Here is a 20485-nt window from a genome sequence, read left to right as displayed (position 1 = left end):
CTGTTTCAAAAGTGACCCAAATCTGTATCTCTAGCCCCAAATCACATTTTTCACCAGCTATGGGTTTTTCTGATTGTATGTCCAATAGGTACCTCATGTCTAAAACCAGACTTTCAAACCACCTGCCATTATGGCATGATGGTTTAGATTATGAAGTTTGGAGTTAGCTAGACCTGGTTTTGAATCTTAATTCTGCTACTTGTTAGCCTCTTGATTTTGGACAGGTTGTTCAATATCTCTTAACTTCTATGAAAGGAGGGTATTAATAGCACTTGCCTGATAGGGTTGATACTAGTGCTCAATGAATGAAGTTACTATTTTTACATTCTTGTTTGTTTTTGGCACATATGATCATCTACTTATTCATTCAAGCTAGGAAATTAGAGGTATTTCTAGAATTTCCCTTTTCTAATTCTTCACTTGAAATTGATTATCAGGGCCTGCCATAAGTAGTTCTCAAACTATTGCTTCCTCTTTTTTAAATCACTGCTCTATTTCAGACATATATCCCTACTTGCTTGGAACAAGTAATGGTTTCGTGCTGCATTCTGCAAAGCTTAATAAAATTACAGAACAGAAGAATAAACAAAAAAAGAATTAGAGAACAGACTCAAGAATCAGGTGGATGCAGGAGGGAACAGGGCTCCAAACATCCTTCACTTCAAACTATCTACTTTTATCTGTATTTTGGGTTCTGTTTGAAGATTGATCCTGAAGAGGGTTTACTTTTATTTATTTTTTAAAAAGATTTTATTTATTTGTTTGACAGACAGAGATCACAAGTAGGCAGAGAGGCAGGCAGAGAGAGGGGGAAGCAGGCTTCCCGCGGAGCAGAGAGCCTGATGTGGGGCTCCATCCCAGGGTCCTGAGACCATAACCTGAGCTGAAGTCAGAGGCTCAACCCACTGAGCCACCCAGGTGCCCCCTGAAGAGGATTTACTTTTAAAATATGATTTAAAACTTTTCATTCATTTAAGAAGTGTTTATCAAGCATGTTCTATGTGTCAGGCATTGTGCTAAGTTCTAAGAATTCAATGGTGAGCACACAATCTGATTTCAGGGAACATATGATACTAGGAGAAAAGTTAAAGAAATACAAAAAGGCATAATTAGAAACTATGAGAGCTGTGAAGGAAAAGACTCTGTTGCTCTGCATAGTAGGAACTTGACCTAGTATGGAACTGGGAACTAGGTGGTTAGGGTGAGTTTACATGAGGAAGTAACAGTGGTTGAGCTGAGATGTGAAGGATAGGTTAAAATTAACTAGATGAAGGAGTAGAGAAAAGAAAGCTTTGGATAGAAGGAAGAGCATGGAAAACACTAAACCACATGTGGATATAACCTATTAATGAACTTTCAGCCTCTAACAGCAGCTAACATTTATTCTCTGTGCTTGGTATGGTGCTTAATGCTTTGCACATACTGTCTTGTTAAATCTTTACAATGACCCTCTGAGAAAGTACTGTTACTATTAACATTTTATAGATGGGGAGACTGGGGACACAGAGAGGTTAAATAGGTTAACCTGCTTAAGGTTGCACAGCTAGTAAGCGATAAAGACAGGATTTTATGTTTATTTTATTTTTATTTTTTTTTTTTTAGCTCTACATCACATTAATTAATTTATTTTTTAAAGATTTTATTTATTTATTTGACAGAGAGAGAGAGAGTAAACACAAGCAGGAAGAGCTGCAGGCAGAGACAGGGAGAAGCAAGCTCCCCACCAAGCAGGAAGCCCGATGCAGGGTTCGATCCCATGACCAAGGATCATGACCCAAGCCGAAGGCAGAGTCCTTAACCCACTGAGCCACCCAGGTGCCCCTATTTATGTTTTTATTAAAATATAATGTATTATTTGTTTCAGGGGGACAGGTTTTTGATTCATCAGTCTTACACAATTTACAGTGCTCACCATAGCAATAGGTTCCCCAGTGGCCATTTTGGAAGTTCCAAGCAAATAGGGATATATGTCTGAAATAGAGCAACCTCCCATCCCTCCCACCACCCTGTGCTCTAGCAACCCTCAGTTTGTTTCCTGTGATTAGGAGTCTCTTATGGTTTGACTCCCTCTTTGGTTTCATCCCATTACATTTTTTCCTTTCTTCCCCTATGATCCTTTACCTTCTCAAATTCCATGTATCAGCGAGATCATATGATAACTGTCTTTCTCTGATTGACTTATTTTACTTAGCATCCTATCCTCTAGTTCCATCCACGTCATTGCAAATGGCAAGATTTCATTTTTTGATGGCTGCATAATATTCCATTGTGTATATATGGGCCACATCTTCTTTATCCATTCATCTGCCGATGGATATCTAGGCTCTTTCCATAGTTTGGCTATTGTGGACATTGCTGCTATAAGCAGTGGGGTGCAGGTGCTCCTTTGGATTACTACATTTGTATCTTTGGGGTAAATACCCAGTAGTGCAATTGCTGGGCCATAGGGTATAGAGCCAGAATTTTAATTAGGCAGTCTAACTGCAGACCTCATGCTCTTAGCCATTGTGGTATATCGCCTTCCCCTTGTTTCTTACCATTCTAGCCTGTACGTCATACAGGCTTGAACATAGATCTGATCTATGTTCCTCCTCTTTACTCCCTCCGTTTAGAAACCTTGATTGTTTCCTATCACCTACAGGATAAAATCTGAATTCTTTAGTATGATGTAAGCGCCTTACAATTTAGTACTACTTATCCTCGTCATCTGCTACACCTTCCTAAAACTGCATGCCATTGCTCAAATGTAATAAACTCTGTCTTTGTGCATGCTGTTCTGTCTGGAATGCTCTCTTTAAGAAAAAAAAAAAAAGATTTATTTTATTTATTTGTCAGAGAGAGAGAGAGCACAAGCAAGGGGAGTGGCAGGCAGAGGGAGAAGCAGGCTCCCTGCTGATCAAGGAGCCCCATGTGGGACTTGATCCCAGGACCCTGGGATCACGATGTGATCAAAGGCAGACGCTTAACTGACTGAGCCACCCAGATGTCCCTAGAATGCTCTTTTTTTACTTTTCCTTTGGTGAATCGCTACTCCTCCCACTCACACATTAAGTACTCAGCTTAAATGTTACTTTCTTGGGGCGCCTGGGTGGCTCAGTGGGTTGAGCCGCTGCCTTAGGCTCAGGTCATGATCTCAGGGTGCTGGGATCGAGTCCTGCATCAGGCTCTCTGCTCAGCAGGGAGCCTGCTTCCTCCTCTCTCTCTCTGCCTGCCTCTCTGCCTACTTGTGATCTCTCTCTCTGTCAAATAAATAAATAAAAAATCTTAAAAAAAAAAATGTTACTTTCTTGGTAAGGCTTTCCTAATCATCCATCTGGAGTAATCAGACCCTCACATGTCCTCTAAAACAGTAACTTCTGTGTTCCCGGTCTGAAGTCTTTTCAGCAAGGCAGGAATCCTAGGTCTTTATCTTCCTACATCCCGTTCATAAGAACTTTGGGTCTACCTCCATGATGCCTTTCAAGTAACACCGTTCTTTTTCGGTCCTACTGCCGCTGCACTTGCCATCTCACTCCGTTCTGCCTCTGGACTCGGTGTTGTGCCAGATTCATCTTTTGAAAAGGCACACACAGGAGCGCCTGGGTGGCTCAGTGGGTTCAGCCTCTGTCTTCGGCTCAGGTCATGGTCTCAGGGTCCTGGGATCGAGCCCTGCATCAGGCTCTCTGCTCAGCGGTGAGCCTGCTTCCCCCTGTTTCTGCCTGCCTCTCTGCCTACTTGTGATCTCTCTCTCTGTCAAATAAATAAATAAAATCTTTAAAAAAAAAAAGAAGAAGAAAGAAAAAGAAAAAAGAAAAGGCACACACAAGCCATTCACCTGCTCAGGACACTGCCTTTCTGGTGTTCCTCCTACAAGTCACTGTTAGTCTCCACTAGACGGCCTAGTGTTCTCTCACATTCCTTTTAGCACTGCTCAGGTCTGTGTTCTTTGGCGTTGTATTAAGGTGAAATAAAGGTATGTTTCTTTCTCCACAGGATTGTAAGCCTGTCTAGTTCAGGTTTGAGTCTCCAACACAGTATATACAAGTGTTTATTTCATGTTTATGATTGAATGTCGCTGGTTAAATTTCATTAATTCCAAGTTAAGATTAACCCATTTTATATGTTTTGAAGAGTCTGTGTTGCAAATAGGGTTTTGGTTTTTAAAAATTTTTTTTTAAGATTTTATTTATTTATTTGAGAGAGAATGAGTGAGAGAGAGCATGAGAGAGGAGAAGGTCAGAGGGAAAAGCAGACTCCCCAAGGAGCTAGGAGCCCGATGCGGGACTCGATCCTGGAAGTCTGGGATCATGACCTGAGCCGAAGGCAGTCATTCAACCAACTGAGCCACTCAGGGTTTTGGTTTTTTTAAAGATTTTGTCCTAAAGGTCCTAAAATTGCAGTTTCAGGAAAATTGTGTGAGGAACTCTTCATACTTCTCGATGATCCCAGATACATGGACTATTATTTTATCTAATGCTGTTAAAGTTACTTAACATCTTTAAACATGGAGAAAATGGCATCTCTGCCACAAGTTAGTTGTAGCAAAAACCCTTTGAACAAGAAATGTGTAAGTGTTTGTACACATAAAGGACCATACTGATGACAGGTATAGGTTGTAGTTGAGGTGTGCTAGAGAGAGCACTGGATTTAGAAGATTTGAGCTCTGGCTCTGCAATCCTTGAGGCTGACCTTGAAGCAGGCATTTTCTTCTAGTCTTCTAGTCTGTAAAATTGGAACAAGCATGCTTGCCTCTTCGGGTTCTTTAGGAGGGATTAATTGAGATTTGAGAAATAGCTGTCCTTAAATTCTTGAAGTCTGTTAAAATGTTAGGTTTGTTGTATGTTGTTTTTTTTTTTTTTTAACCATGTCACATTAGATACATTCCCATTTATTTTATTAGTTATATATTAATAAGTTTGGTGTTTTTTTTTTTTTTTAAGATTTTATTTATTTGACAGAGATCACAAGTAGGCAAAGAGGCAGGCAGAGAGAGAGAGGGAGAAGCGGGTTCCCTGCTGAGCAGAATGCCCGATGCAGGGCTTGATCCCAGGACCCTGAGGTCATGACCTAAGCCGAAGGCAGAGACTTAACCCACTGAGCCACCCAGGCGCCCCTAAATTTGGTTTTTGAAGCAGCCTAGCATCCTATTTAGAAATCCAACTCATACTAATATTTGTGTTTATTAATTTCTTTCAGAGGTTAAAGGCATCACAGTGTAATAGGAGAAGTAGATTTGGAACTAGAAAGATAGGGGATTCAGTGCTGTGTAGGAGGTAGAGACTGAAGATAAAGCAGAGGGGGTGGGGGGAGAGGGAGAGATGGGGATGGTGAGAGAGGAGAGGACAGAGAGGTGTCATCTGAGTTTTTTTAGCTACTTAAAGCCTATTTGAAAACAAACCAGATCCTGGGCAGAATCCTTATTCTCTCAAGCTTATGTTCTGAAATCACAAGTTGTCTCAAATCAGCAGACCTTGCTCAGACATATAAATAAATTGTAAAATTTCCATCTCAGGCAGGAGATAGCAAATCTTCAGTGTAGTTGTTACATGTGTTCCAGCATGAATGTGGGGTAGGTGGCTAGATGACCATTAAGGTCTCTTTCAACATTGAGATTCTGTGATTTGTTGTATAGAAAGCTGCTTTTATTTAGGCCTTTCTTTTCTTTTCTTTTTTTTTTTCAATTTTAATTTATTTAGGCTTTTAAGACCAATGTAATTATAAATTGCACTCTTCTCTGTGGCTTTTGTTTATGAAACCTTGTGAATGCCTTGAGTATAGTTCCAGTTAGCTTTCATTCTGCCCCATATGAAGTATTGCGAGTTTCCAAGAATCACTTCCTGTCATCAGGATTAATGAAGCATCCACATGTGCCTTGCTTTGGGGATGGGACCCAGTAGGATAACAAACAAAGTGCTTGTTTCTAGGGGATTTGGTTTTTCTTTTTCCTGGAAAGGAGGAAGCCCTAACTGGTGAAGTTTTGACCAGATTCTGAGGAGCTTAGTTCTATGTCAAAGATTTTTGTTGTTGTTATTGTTGAGAATGGTTTCCTGGATAAAGAACCATGGGAAATTTTTGGAGGTGCTTTAGATATGATCTATCCAGTACCAATACCCTTCTTTTACTGAGACCCAAGCTAGGGCAAGTGACTTGCCTAAAGCCATAAATTTAGTAGGTGATGGCTTCATAACTTACCTCCAGGGGCTTCCGACACCAAATCTAGGGTATTTTTTTTGTTTGTTTTACCATTGGTGTGACTGTCTTTAGGAGTAGTTGCAAATCTTTACATTGAAGCTGTTCCTCCTACGGTTTCTTTTACCTTTCTTTTACCTCATCATCTTCTGTGTTTGTGTGCTAACATCGTGTTAGATATATTGCCTGTAGGGACAAATCCGTTTACTCCTTTGTGACAATGAAACAGGGTGAACAGGTTCTTAGGTGTTTTGTAGAAAGACCTTCTTGAGGGACAACTGAATAGGGCCTCTTGGATGTTATAATGAATCCTCTCTGGGTTTTGATTTGCCCTCTGCTTTTCTCCTCAAGAAGCTGCAGGCTTACCAACACTGCCTTATTACTCAGCGCTACTCTCTGGAGAGGGAGGATGAGGCCTGGTAAATAAATTCGAGGTCCGGGTTCTGAAACAGCAGTCCTTCCCTCCAACTAGTAGTGTTTCCTCCAACCTTTTTTATGGCTTCTCATCCTTGAGATAAGTCCACCATCCGTTCTAGTAGAAAATTCTTCTACGCTTACCTCTTCAAAGGGGTTTTGGTTTTTTAATGTTTCTAAAGCTATTATATCTTTAGAAAAAAATTCTTTAGTGGTTGCTTTTAAAATTAGAGCTGTTTGATTTTTTTTTTTCTTTTTAAAGATTTTATTTACTTGACACAGAGAGAGAGAGATCACAAGTAGGCAGAGAGGCAGGCAGAGAGAGAGGGGAAAGCAGGCTCCTGCCAAGCAGAGAGCCCAATGCGGGACTCGATCCCAGGACCCTGAGATCATGACCTGAGCCGAGGGCAGCGGCTTTAACCCACTGAGCCACCCAGGCACCCCTGATTTTTTGATTAAAAAGTTGATTCATGGGGTCCTGAGTGGCTCAGTCGTTAGGTGTCTTCCTTTGTCTCAGGTCATGATCCCTGGGATCCAGGATTGAGCCCTGCATGGGCCTCTCTGCTTGGTGGGAAACCTCTCTCTCCCACTCCCCCTGCTTGTGTTCCCTCTTTCACTGTCTCTTGCTGTCAAATAAATTGGTAAAATCTTAAAAAAAAAAAAAAAAGTTGATTCTTAGGAGGGGGTATAGAGGTACGGGGTTTCTTTGAGCCATTGAGAATGTGCTAGCTTTTATTTATTCATTTGATGGCTGTTGAAGAGCAGTAAAGAATAATGTAGAGACCACATAGACCAGTCACTACCTATGTGACTAAGTCACTTAATTCCTGAGACTCAGATCTTCTCATCTTGAAGATAGAAATAAAACATATGTAGCTGAGAAGACTAGATGAGATGTCCATGTTCAGCTGGACTGCAGTTTTGGCTCTAACACTTACTAGCTGTGTGACCTTGGGCAAGTTATTTAATCTTAGTTTCCTTTTCTGTAAAATAGAGAGGGATAATCATAGTATTTGTTATTGTGTCATTGGGTTATTGGGAAGATTAAGCAAAATAAAGCAGGGAAGTGTTTAGCACAGTGCCTGCTGCATACTAAATGCTCATTAAATGTTAGCTATTAATTACAATGGTAGCAGCAACAGCAAGGATAGTCTGTAGGTATTTATGATGCTAGGATGTCAGGTGACAGAGAAAAGACTAGAAGGCATTGCATAGGGCAGTGGATCTATAAGAGCCTTTTCCCCTGCCAACTTTCCTAGTGAGAGGGCCTATAGGGACTAAGAGGCTCTCATTGGACCTACAGCTTCCCACAGTGAGAGTTTCCCTCCTAGGTTAGTTAGTAGGCTGAGGTAGGAGGTTCAGATGGACTTCAGAAGACAGTGAGAAGACCAGTCTGGCAGGATAGAGGGTTTGGATAAGGGCATAAATAACTCTAAAAGGTAAAACTGAGGCCAGGTCCTGGAGGTGACGGCCAGGTCTTTGTATTAGAAGCACCCCTGCCCCACAAATGGGCTCAGTTGGTTAAGCCACTGCCTTCAGCTCAGGTCATGATCCCAGAGTCCTGGGATGGAGTACTGCATCAGGCTCCCTGCTCAATGGGGTGTCTGCTTCTTCCTCTGACCCTCCCGCATCTCATGCTTGCTCTCTCTCTCTCTTTCTCTCTCTCCCTCGCAAATAAATAAGTAAAATCTTAATTTAAAAAAAAAAGAGAGAGAGAGAGAGAAGCACCCTACCCTGGGCCGTCTCTGTGGAAATTGCTCTTTGTTTTTCCTTTATACTTTTTAAAATGGTAATACTCATTTTTTAATGGCAATACTTGTTAAAAGCTGTAACGTTTACATTTTAATCAAAAATAGTAAAACAAACACCTATGCACAGGAGATATTACCAGATCCTTTGAAAACACCCTGTGTGCTCCACAGGCATCACCAACTTCTATCCAACCTCTATCTCAGTGCTATTCTGAATCTTGTGTTAGTCATTTATTGTTTCCTTTCCTTCTTCTCTCCTTTCTTTTTTTTTTAAAGATTTTACTTATTTATTTGACAGAGATCACAGAGAGGCAGGCAGAGAGAGAGGAAGAGGAAGCAGACTCCCCACTGAGCAGAGAGGCCGATATGGGGCTCCATCCCAGGACCCTGGGGTCACCACCCAAGCCGAAAGCAGAGGTTTTAACCCACTGAGCCACACAAGTGCCCCATCTTCTCTTCTTTCTTTTTATTTATTTATTTATTAATTAATTATTATTATTATTATTAAGATTTTATTTATTTATCTGAGGGAGAATGAATGAGAGAGAGCATGAGAGAGGAGAAGGTCAGAGGGAGAAGCAGACTCTCCAAGGAGCTGGGAGCCTGATGTGGGACTCGATCTGGGAAGTCTGGGAAGTCTGGGATCATGACCTAAGCCGAAGGCAGGGAGCATGACCCTAAGCCCTGGGTGGCTCAGTGGGTTAAGGCAGCCAGGGTCCTGGGATCGAACCCGAGCCACCCAGGCGCCTGCTCTCCTTTCTTTCTAAAAATAAATAAAATCTTTTAAAATAGTTTTACCTATCCTGGTCTTCTGGGGACATGGAGCAGGGGCTGTGGATTCAGGCAGGAGCTGTGTGGTCTGCTTGTTGCCTAGCTAGGCTGGGAGGAGGAGGGGACGGGTGTAGTTCTGGTACTGTGGCTGGAGGTGAGTGGTGGCCTGCGGTGGGGGAGGGGGAGGCTGGAGAAACTGGCCAGGCTCCTTGGCTGTCCCGCAGAGCAGGCCCAGAAGCTTGGCAGTTTTGGCAGAGAGGTTCCAGAGGAGAGTTCAGCCCTCTGAGGCTGCACAGCTGGGAGCTGTTGCCAGAGTTAAGAGCCCCCAGGAGGAGGGTTGGGATCTCATATTCTTTTGAGACACAGTATCAACTCTTTCAGGGGAGCTTCAGGGCTGACAAGGTGCCAGATGTAGGGGCGCCTGGATGGCTCAGTGGGTTAAGTCTTTGCCTTGGGCTCAGGTTATGATCTCAGGGTCCTGGGATCCAGCCCTGCATCTAGCTCTCTGCTCAGCGGGGAGCCTGTTTCCCCCTCTTTCTCTCTGCCTGCCTCTCTGCCTACTTGTGATCTCTCTGTCAAATAAATAAATAAAAGTCTCTTAAAAAAAATTTTTTTTAATTAAAAAAATAATTTAAAAAGGTGCCAGATGTAGCCAGGACAGTTTTAGCAGGCCTGCCACCTATTTTCACCTCATACTTTTCTTGGAGTGTCGGTTGTGACAGTCATTAAATTATGTTTGCCACTTTGCTTTTCTAGAAAAGCTTTGGTTTTTGCTTTGGCTTGGCTTTCCTGGTCCTTCTTTGAATAAAGAACTTTCCTTTCTACCAATAGCAGTTGCTAACCACAGACTGCAAGTGATACTGTGGGAAAGCTAATGGCCTGGGAGAAGAAGCAGGGTGATGGGGGTCTCTGCAGTGGTGGGCCTTGGTCTGACCCCCACCACTCACTCCAGTCATTCTCTGGTGCCCAGAGTTAAATTTGGAAATCTGCCATCCAGATGTATTTCAGTGGAACAGATTCAAGGAGCCCTAGTGTGTTAGATACTATGGGGGATCATAGAGAGAGAGAGAAATGGAACTGCTTATGCCCTTGATATTTACATTCTAGATGTGAGGACAAGATTTCCATGCTCATATAGTTAAGGCAGGACAAGTGGTGAATGCAGAATGTAGACACATTTTTCTGATTACCAATGTTTATTTAGAATAAATTCAAATATAAAAGAAGCATAGTGTAGAAACTCCCCCACAGACTAACCCCTCCCTTAGATAACCACTCTTACCTGTTGTTAAGAACTATTTGAGGAGTTGAAATTTTTTTTAAAGATTTTTTTTTTTCTTTTAAGTTGACAGATCACAAGAACGGAGAGAGGCAGGCAGAGAGAGAGGAAGGGAAGCAGGCTCCCCGCTGAGCAGAAAGCGGGACCGGGGCTTGGGGGCTGGATCCCACGACTCTGGGATCATGACCCAAGCCAAAGGCAGAGGCTTTAACCCACTGAGCCACCCAGGTGCCACTGAGGAGTTGAAATTTGAGCTGGACCTTAAAGTAAAATTCAGAGAGGCAGACTGATGGAAGGAAAGCAAGCATCCTGAAGATCCAAGCTCCCACTCCAGGGAAGAGCATCCCCACTAGCTTCCTTGACAAACAGCCAGCTTCTGCTTGGAATACCTTTGTTACTAGGTGCCAAAATGCGCAGAATAGGAATTAACCTTTGTTAAGTAACATCTTGTGCTTATGTGCTAGTCAGTGTGTTGGGCACCATATAGATATAGTTATGAGATTAATCCTCATTATAACCTTATAAAATAGATATCTTTATATTTATTTTACAAATAGGGATACTGAGGCCCAGAGGTTACCTGCCAGGGTCACATAGCAGCAAGTGGTATAGAGTTCTTCCATTCACTAGCTGTGTGATCTTGGGTAAATTATTTCATCTCTGTGGCTCAGTTTCCTCTTCTGTAGAGCTGAGTGGTAATAGTACCTGCTTCACCAAGGAAGTTTTTCAGATTAATGAGCTAATACATGTTAGCAGAACAGGGCATTCATGTCACATAGTACACATTCAGCAATAGCTGCTATTTATTATTTTCTCTCTTATTCTAACATGATCTGTATCATCTCTCTACTTCTGTATATGGCCTTTCTGCCTGTTCAGCCATCCCCTACACTTTCCTCCCTATAGTTTTTCCCTCTGCTTCTAGCCATTCCATTGTCTTCATTCTGTCTCCAAAGTGTTTCATTCCTCATCTTTCCATTCTCTCTCATTTTCCCCTTTTGTGTCCTCATTACCTGTATTATGTTGTGGCAGCCTTGTGACCTTCCTCCCTACTGTTAGTCTCGTTTTGTGTACCAGAATAATTTCTGAAAGTACAGGTCTCATTGTACCACATCTCGGTGTTAAAAACACACAAAATATTCAAATCTTTGATTTCTTGGTTTCAGGTTCAAGATTCTCCAGCTCTGACCCCATCTCACAACTTAAAAATTCTGTTTTCAGACTACTTCCACAGTCTTCTCTGCTTTCCCTTTCCCACTCTTCTGTCTGGGGAGATTTTACCTGCATATTTTAAGATCCGCATTCAAATATCACTTCATTTTCTTAGTCTTTTTACCTACTCTCAACTAGTTGGAATTTTTATATCCTTTTGTGGGAGTTAACACATACTGTCTTGAAATATAATTTTCGAGGCACGTTTCTTATCTTCTGTGTAATTATAAGCTAGCTGAGTGTAGAGGCTGTGTTTAATTCACTTTGTATATTCCCTTCAATGTCCTAAAGCAGTGCTTTGCACATAGTAGGTGCTTAATAAATACTGGTGGTGTAAGTAAAAGTTGGGGGGGGTGGTCCTGATGACTGGTGGGTTTCTCTCCCAGTCCTTGTGAGAGCCGCTGTTCAGTGGGTGGAAACGCTGTGGTTTTGTTTTCTAAGAGTCCGACATCTTTTCTTTTCGGCCATGGAGGAGAGGCAGAGCCTGTAGGTTCTGCTCATGGGTCCCAGTGCCTGTGTCTGTGAAGGGGCTCCAGCCAGTGCCTGCCGTACTAGGTCCCGTGCCTTGGCCCCTCAGCCCCTCCCCACAAATGCTCAGCGGAACAGGGGATTAGGTTCTGGCAGCACAGCTGGGATTTTGGCGGCCATTCCACAGTCGACAATAGCACGCAGCCACTGGGACAGAACAGCGCGGGCCTGCGCTCCAAGGCCACAGTCTGCCTGGGCTGCTTGTTTGGGTGGCCGAGGGGGAGGAGCAGGCCCAGCGCGGCGTCCTGGCCTTGCCACGCAGAAGGTACGGGCTGGAGAGATTCCCTCAGGGAATGGGCATGGTGGGGGTGGGTGGCCTTGTCCCAGGGCAGGCGGCGCCGGCGAAAGGAGGCCGGTGCTTTGTGTGTGAGTGGCATGTGTGTGCGTAAAGACACAGCCGCCCCGCCCTGGAGCCGGCAGGAAGCTGCCCCGCGTAAGGGGCCTGTGTCCTGCTCACCCTCCAGAGCTCCCGGCTCTTCCTCGGTGCCCCGCGCGCCGGCAGGCAGGGGCTGATCTAATCATCAGGGCAGCCCGTTGCTGGCCAGAGAGGTGGACAGGCTGTCACTGCTGTGTTAAGAGAGCGAAGGGGGAGTGTCCGGGTGATACCAGGTTTGTCAGGCAGGCCACTGTGAGATGTGTTTTGTGTTTTATGCCACAGTTTGCCTTGGCTCTTGCCAGTGTTGCGGTTCAGGATTTTTTGTCTGCTGGCTCCCGCGCTCCTCTTCCCCCTCCCCCCCATGCGTCCTATTCTCTTGTTCGTGGGCCTAGCCCTCCCGGCCCCTCCTCTCCGGGGCGCCCCTCCCCCCTTGCCGAGAGTTCCTTGCTTTCGCCGTGCTCCCAGACCACGGAAGCTTGCTGTGCCTTTAAAGAAAGCAGACTCCCGGCTGTGACGCACTTCTGGCTGTCAGCCAGGACGATCGCTCCTGCCAGGCTGAGAAGAAAACCAACAACTTTTCTTTTGTGTGTGGGGTTACTTTCCACTAGCCCCCCCCCCTCCTCTCCTTTCAAGATTTAAATGCTAATGGCGGATTAAAACCTGTAGATACGTTTGGCTTTAGGAGTCTGGTAAGGCCCCCCCCCTTGCACTGAGACTTTTCTCCCTCCCTCTTTCTCTGGGTTTTTGTTCAAACATGGACGAGGGGGTGCGGTGGAGTCCCCCCCTCCCCAACTTTCCTGCGCCATCCTTAAAGGGGAGGGAGAGGAGAGGGAGCGCAAGTAAACACTCAGAAACAGGCGCTGGGAGCATAGCTTGCCAACATCCGGGAGTTGGCGCCTTTGAGAGCAAAGGGTTGCTTTCTTCCCCCTTCGCGTAGATGTCAGCGTGTTTTTGTTCGGAGGGGGGAAAGCGTGCGCCTGCACATTGAGCTGTAGAGACAGCTCAAGAGAGCTTCTCCATTCCTGAGGCTTGGTGTGTACGCAGTGGTGGGGAGTGAAAAGGGTTCATTTTGCCAGCTGGTGGCTACCAGGGTGTGTGAATATAGTAGTGGTGTCAGGTGCTAATGTACTGCTGGAGTGTGCTTGGGTGTATATGTATATGTGTAGTATATGGCTGTAAGCCCCAGCTTCAGGAGGCAACCCTTTTTCCCACTCCTGATCTGGACCCTGCAGAGCATGGGGAGGGGGGAGGGCAGGTATCAGTAAACCACTTTTGAAGAAACCTGGGAAATCTTGGTTTCCCTTGAAGCCCTTCTCTTGTTCCTCACCAGGGCTCTGGGCCAAATTCTAGGCTACACAGAAGGGTTGGTCTGGGTGAAGAGGGGGAGGCTTGAGTCCAGACCAAGTCCCCTAAAGGGGGCCCAGGGAGTACATCTAGCAAGCTGGTCTGCCCTGACCTCAGGAGTGCAGAGAAACCCTTTAGACTTAGATGAGACAGCCTATCCAGGACTCTCCAGGAGTTGAAAAGGAAAGTATGTTTTTCCCTCCCTGGCTTATGTTGGAGCTGCTGGTCCTTGGGCCTTTTACCTCCTCCAAGCCTAGAGATGCAGCAGCAAGATATTTCCTACTTTGTTCTTTATGATGAGTTAGCCTATGGCGACATTGCTTGGCCTTTGATGGGCCCCTCTGAGGTAACCTACCAGGTGAGGTCTGGGTGGTTGTTTTCCCGTGTCTCCTGACTTGTCCCTCCCAGAGTCAGAGGAGGAGGAACACCCTCAAGATCTGGGTGTTTGCCCTTTGGTTGTGGGCTTCACTTAGATGGTGGGATATCTCTTTTAGAAAGGTGTACAGAGCATGCAATTCTTATGGCTACAGGCACACAGGCTGTCAGGGTAAGTAGTGGTAAATCTTGCCATTGAGCCTGGTCTTAGAGCTAGGACAGCTCCCTTACAGCTTTATAAGCTCCCTTCTGAGCTCTGAGCCTTTGGAACTATGGGGTACAGAGGGAGCGGGGCTTGGGAAGGACACTTGGAGGTGGGAGTTTTTGCGGGCTTTGGGCCCAGAAATTTTGAGAGTGGGAGGATGGTTCAGTGGAGGCAGGGGCCAGTGAGTGGAGTGATCAGTAAAGTTTTGTTGCTTTTGGGACCAAAGGTCACTTTGGTGTTATCTTGAGGAAGGGTTGGTACTCAGGCAGGCAGTAGTAAGTGGCTAAGAGATGGTCTCACAAGGAGCTGGCACCCACGCTGGGGGGTGGGGTTGGGTAAGGAGAGCAGCACTCCACAACTGGGACCCTCTGGCCCTTGCCTTATCACTTGGTTAACCTTAGAAATGAAACTTCTAGAACAGACCCAAGAGGTTAGCAATCCGACTCTCTGGTCCTGTTCCTTGCATCTGAGCAGGTGGTTTGCATTAGCTTCAGCCCTGGTAGGAAACCGTGGTTAGATTTTAACTCTTTAATACCCAGAAAGACTGCGGGCCATGTGGCTGTGTGTCTCTTGAGTGTCACTTTCCTTTTCCTGATATATCTTCTCTAGAAACAGAGGGGTTACTGTAAATGTGGGAATTATTCCTGATGTAGGAATTTACATTATGTCAATTTTGAAAATGTGAAGAGGATGCAAGTCCTTTGGTTTATAAAGCAGCTGCTTCTGTGTCTTGGTTCCTTTTTGAACTCAGGGAAGAGAAGCCACCTTATCAGCTCTGTGAAGCCTCTGGGATTCTGGGAGCACTTCTCAAAGAAACAGTCTGGTGGTCTCTGAAGGTGTCTTGAGAAGGGTTGCGTTCCTGAATTTTGTTTGTTGATGCACTGGGGGGTGTGAGTGGGTGGTACCTGATCAAGTTGGGGTGCATCTCAGCAGATCCTTCTGTGAAATGGTTCTGAGCTATAATCGTGGGGATCTGTTTTTCCATCACCGTGACCATCAACCAGTCTTCTGGGTGGGGCTTGCCTCAGATTTCAGGGGGAGGGTGGAGAGGATGGTGCTTTGGCTGGGAGCCCTTGGGTTCCAAGCCAAGGCCTGCTTAAAGCTGTAGTCCCAGTCTGAGGACTAGCTCTGCCACTGACTTCAATCATTCATTACTGGATAAGTGAATGGCTGGCTGGCCTAACAGCTCCCAGCCCAGTGTCCTGTGTCTGGGAAAATGCTGCTTTATGGGCTTTGAACTGACAAGGTCATTCTGGAGTTCCTCATGTTGGTAATTGGATTCCTCCTGTTTCTGTGCCTGGGAAGCGTAGAAAAAGGCATTTGGCCTTGACACTGTTTGCTGAGCAGTGGAACTAGTTTTTGACAGGCTTCCCCACCCTCCGGGAGGACATAAGGTTTGTATGTTTTGCCTCTGAGATGAAGGGAAGAGGCTGGTTAAACCTCAGGTCATTTTTAGCAGCACAGCTGTGGAATCTCTCAGAGGGGGCAAGATTTACCTCAGGTTATGAATAAGTAAAATTTCTGACTGAAAGTTTGGACCTCTTCAAAAGGATAGCAAGTCTAGGGGCAACAGTGGGGATGAGGGACAGGTGATCTGGACCTCATTTCCCTTGTTCCTAAAGAGCTTAGACTTTTTGTTTTTAATTTTTAAATTATTTTTTAAATTTAAATTCAATTAACATATAGATTTTTTTGTTTTGTTTTGTTTTGTTTTAAAGAAGCCCTAGTAGAGCATTTGGCCATTGCTGCCTTCACCACAAGGGCCAGGCATGATCCCTCTAACTTTAGGCCAGCCAATAACCAGAAGTCTTATTGCACTGCAATAGCTGGGACCATTTGTCTTCGTCTTTGGCTGGCCCCAGAGAGCTAAGCATTCAGTACTGATGGAAGTTGCGCTACTTGTTCAAGGTTACATGGAATCACTTTCAGACCCACATCTGTCGGAGAAAATCATCCAAGACTGAGGAACATATAGGTACTTTAGATTCTCTGCCCTCCTCAGAGCTCCCTTAACCACGTCCCTGGCTCTTGCCAAAGCCCAGGTAAATTGGCTCATTTCCAAGACTGTGACGTTGGTATGACAGGTGGAATCTTGTTGGGTTTTGTGGGGTCAGGAAGCACTTAATTACAATTAGCATTTAGTTATATTTAGCATTTAATTATTTTCTATTATTTAAAGCTTCATGTATGTTTTAATTTCATTCCTTACCTCGCTGTATAAGCTTCTCAGAGGCAGGGACTATGTCAGTGTCTCCCATTTCCCATGTAGCTTCCAGTGCAGAATGAACATCTGTATGGACTCAGAAAGTAATCTTTTTGCTTGGTTGGTAAAGACAGTACAGTTGGTGCGCCTGGGTTGCTTTGTGGGTTAAGCCTCTGCCTTTGGCTCAGGTCATGATCTCAGGGTCCTGGGATGGAGCCCTGACCCCCACATCGGGATCTCTGCTCAGCAGGGAGCCTGCTTCTCCCTCTCTCTCTGCCTGCCTCTGTGCCTACTTATTATCTTCCTCTCAGTCAAATAAATAAAATCTTAAAAAAAAAAAAAAAAAATAAAAGATAGTATACTTACATAGGAAGAACTGAGAATGATGGGGAGTGGATTATCATCAGATTTATGTATATCTTTCTCCTACTAGACGGTAAGTACTTTATGGACAAGAATGATATCTTTCTTATGCCCAACACACTGTGTGTACAGAAGACGCTTAGCAAATGTGGGGCACCTGGGTGACTCAGTCTGTTAAGTGTCTGACTTTGGCGCAGGTTGCGATCTTGGGGCCCTGGGTTCAAGCCCCAAGTCGGGGGAGCCTGCTTCTCCCTCTCCCTCTGCTCATTCAGTCTTTGTCTCTCTCAAGTAAATAAAATCTTTAAAAAAAAAAAAAAAGGTGCTTAGCAAATGTTCAGTCCATAGAACCCACACCTTGGAGATGCTAATATGTGGGGAGAATTACAGGTGATGTGACTTAACCACTTGTGTTCTTCATCGAATAGTGACAGACTAAGTACCTGTGACAAGAGGTGGGGGCGGGGCTGATTGCTCCCATGATTGGTAGGAGTTGGAGGGGCTGCTGGGAGATGTTGAGGAATATTTAGTCACCAGGTCTGTGGTCTCCTGGGCAGGTTGGCAGGCAGATGGCCAATTCCCAGTGGGAAAGGAAATTGGGAATAGGAATACCAGGACAGGTACCTAATCTTTCATTAAATGTCCCATGAGATTTCTGCCAGAATTGGGTCTGGTGTCATCAGGTCCCTCATTTGAACCGTATCTTTGACATTTCTGTGGGAGATATAAAAATCCAGAATTTGGAGACGTTTCCCTCAAGGTCTTGGTTATTTTTAGGCAAAAACTGGGCACCTGCAGAAAGAGCCAGAAATCAGCCTCTCTGTTAAAGATCAGTGATCATTTAGTGTATATGTACAATGTGCCAGGCACTGTTATTTGTGTTGCCTGCTTTGTCTTGAAGCCTCATAGTAACCCAGAGAGGTGTTTGCAAATCCCATTTGGTAGATGAGGAAACTAAACTAAAAGAAGTTGCGCTACTTGTTCAAGGTTACATGGAATCACTTTCAGACCCACATCTGTCGGAGAAACCTTATTTGTTCCATGTTTTAAGGGCACCATGTCCCAAAGAACAGGGTTGAAAGACAGCCCTGAGTGTTACATATTTTCTGTGGAACAGAAAACTGTGTGTAGAGCTTGTGGACTTTGAATTAAATGCAGGCTCTTTACTGTTATGGTAAGTTTTATAGTAATTTTATTTTATTTTTTAAGATTTTATTTATTTATTTGACAGAGAGAGAGAGAGCATAAGCAGGGGGACAGGCAGAGGGAGAGGGAGAAGCAGGCTTCCTGCAGAGCAGGGGAAGCCCTATATGGGACTTGATTCCTGGACTCTGGGATCATGACCTGAGCCGAAGGCAGTAGCTTAGCCAACTGAGCCACCCAGGAGCCCCAAGTTCTGTAGTAATTTTAATGAGTAGTTTGAGCTTTCTAAAAATTCCCATGTCCTTGGTGGGTTAATTGCTGTGTAAAGAGATTGACGTATTCAGAGCCAGTATATTGAACCATTTCCCCCCTTGTCCTTCATCACGGATATCTGATATAATTAGCTGCTGTTCTTCTCTTGGTTTCCAGGTGCATTGGGGTGACTGTTTGGTGTCACCAAGATGACGCTCCATGCCACCCGGGCAGCTGCACTCCTCTCTTGGGTGAGTCGTCTTCTCTTTGGTGTGACCTTCTCCAGGAATTTTGCAGGGGTAGAAGAGGAGTTTTTTAGGAGCCACAGCTATGTAAAGTCTTCTCATCTGGAGATGAAGGAAATACAGTTTTCCTCTGCCTTTCCCCTTAGTTTTTAACTTTAATTATTTCTGGCAATGTTGCTCCTGATAGTGATCCATGACACCACTTGTGTAGCTTAGAAGAGAACTCCCTGCTAAGCTTCTGTGTACCTCTTAGGAGAGGTGTTTTTTTTGTTGTTGTTTTGTTTTGTTTTTTAAAGATTGTATTTACTTATTTGACAGAGATCACAAATAGGCAGAGAGGCAGGGAGAGAAAGAGGGCTCCCCGCTGAGCAGAGAGCCCGATGCTATGCAGGGCTTAATCCCAGGACCCTGAGATCAAGACCTGAGCCAAAGGTAGAGGCTTACCCCACTGAGCCACCCAGGCACCCCTTAGGAGAGGTTGTCATTTCCTTTTGGTCATGGAAGGGTTGGCTGTAGCATGGCACAGACGCCCTTCTTCATTTACTTCCTGTGGATTTTTCTGACTAGAAGCCTTTATCCTGATCTTCACTAACATGCGGGACTTTGGTCTTGAAAGGCTTTTATCGTAGGGAAAAGTTCTCCTTGATTTCTTTACCATGTTTCTGTCTGCTTCCATTGTCCTCCTGTTGACTTCTTTTTTTTTTTTTTTTTTTTTTAAGATTTTATTTATTGGGCCCCTGGGTTAAGCCTCTGCTTTTGGCTCAGGTCGTGGTCTCAGAGTCCTGGGATCAAGGCCCGAATCTGGCTCTCTGTTTGACAGGGAACCTGCTTCCCTCTCTCTCTCTGCCTACTTGTGACCTCTCTCTGTGTCAAATAAATAAATAAAATCTTAAAAAAAAAAAAAGTTAAAAAAAATATTTTATTTATTTGATTCAGAGAGAGACAGTGAGAGAGGGAACACAAGAAGGGGTAGTGGGGGAGGAAGAAGCAGGCTTCCTGCTGAGCAGGAAGCCCCATGCCAGGCTCCATCCCAGGACTCTGGCATCTCGACCTGAGCCCAGGGCAGAAGCTTAAGGATGGAGCCACCAGGCGCCCACTCCTTCTTGATTACTTAAATCATTGCACTAGGTCTTTTCATATATCTTCTGTCCAATATGAACAATGGCAAATGAAAGAGTAATACCAAGCATTGGGAACATAAAGCTGCAGGGAAGTAGAAGAGGACACAGAATGTAGTGATGATAAGCCTGTACCTTGGAGTCAGACAGCCTGATCTAGAATTACTGATCTGGCCCAGGTGTGTGACCCAGGGCAAGTTACTTAGCTTCTCAGCACCTTATTTTTAAAATGGAAATTAAAATACCTCATGGAGAATGAAGACATACTGTGTGTAGAAAACATCTAGTACTATATCTGAATAAATAATAATTTTTTTAAAAGATTTTATTTATTAATTTGGCAGAGAGAAATCACAAGTAGATGGAGAGGCAGCCAGAGAGAGAGAGAGATAGGGAAGCAGGCTCCCTGCTGAGCAGAGAGCCCGATGCGGGACTTGATCCCAGGACCCTGAGATCATGACCTGAGCCGAAGGCAGCGGCTTAACCCACTGAGCCACCCAGGCGCCCAATAATTCTTGATACTTCAGATATTGCTGGGGCATGATTAGGGCCAATGAAAAAGCCATTTAAAAATTTTAGAATATTTTAGGGGTGCCTGGGTGGCTCAGTCATTAAGCGTCTGCCTTTTGCTCAGGTCATGATCCTGGGGTCCTGGGATCCAGCCCTGTGTCGGGCTTCCTGCTCTGTGGTGAACCTGCACCTCCCTCTCCCACTCCCCCTGCTTGTGCTCCCTCTTTGGCT

General features: G+C 44.7%; 1 protein-coding gene across 9 annotated transcripts in view; it reads left to right on the top strand.

Moving 5' to 3' along the window:
• NUMA1 (nuclear mitotic apparatus protein 1) overlaps positions 1-20485 on the top strand; it is a 77636-nt gene that overhangs the window by 23996 nt on the left and 33155 nt on the right. For 3 of the 9 annotated variants that reach the window (XM_045071473.1, XM_045071476.1, XM_045071479.1), the window contains exon 2: positions 18559-18632. In XM_045071473.1, the coding sequence (XP_044927408.1) occupies positions 18591-18632 (42 nt within the window). In that variant the 5' untranslated portion in view covers positions 18559-18590. Of the gene's footprint in view, positions 1-12064; positions 12389-12531; positions 12733-12940; positions 13189-16168; positions 16399-18558; positions 18633-20485 lie in introns of those variants that run through there. The other 6 variants (XM_045071477.1, XM_045071475.1, XM_045071472.1 and 3 more) reach the window with 6 other exon arrangements.

The sequence above is a fragment of the Mustela putorius genome, unplaced genomic scaffold (genome assembly GCF_011764305.1).
Source record: "Mustela putorius furo isolate JIRA1106 unplaced genomic scaffold, ASM1176430v1.1 tig00003987_pilon_pilon_pilon, whole genome shotgun sequence".
NCBI classification, from domain to species: Eukaryota; Metazoa; Chordata; class Mammalia; order Carnivora; family Mustelidae; genus Mustela; species Mustela putorius.
This window is presented reverse-complemented; position numbering and strand designations above follow the sequence as displayed.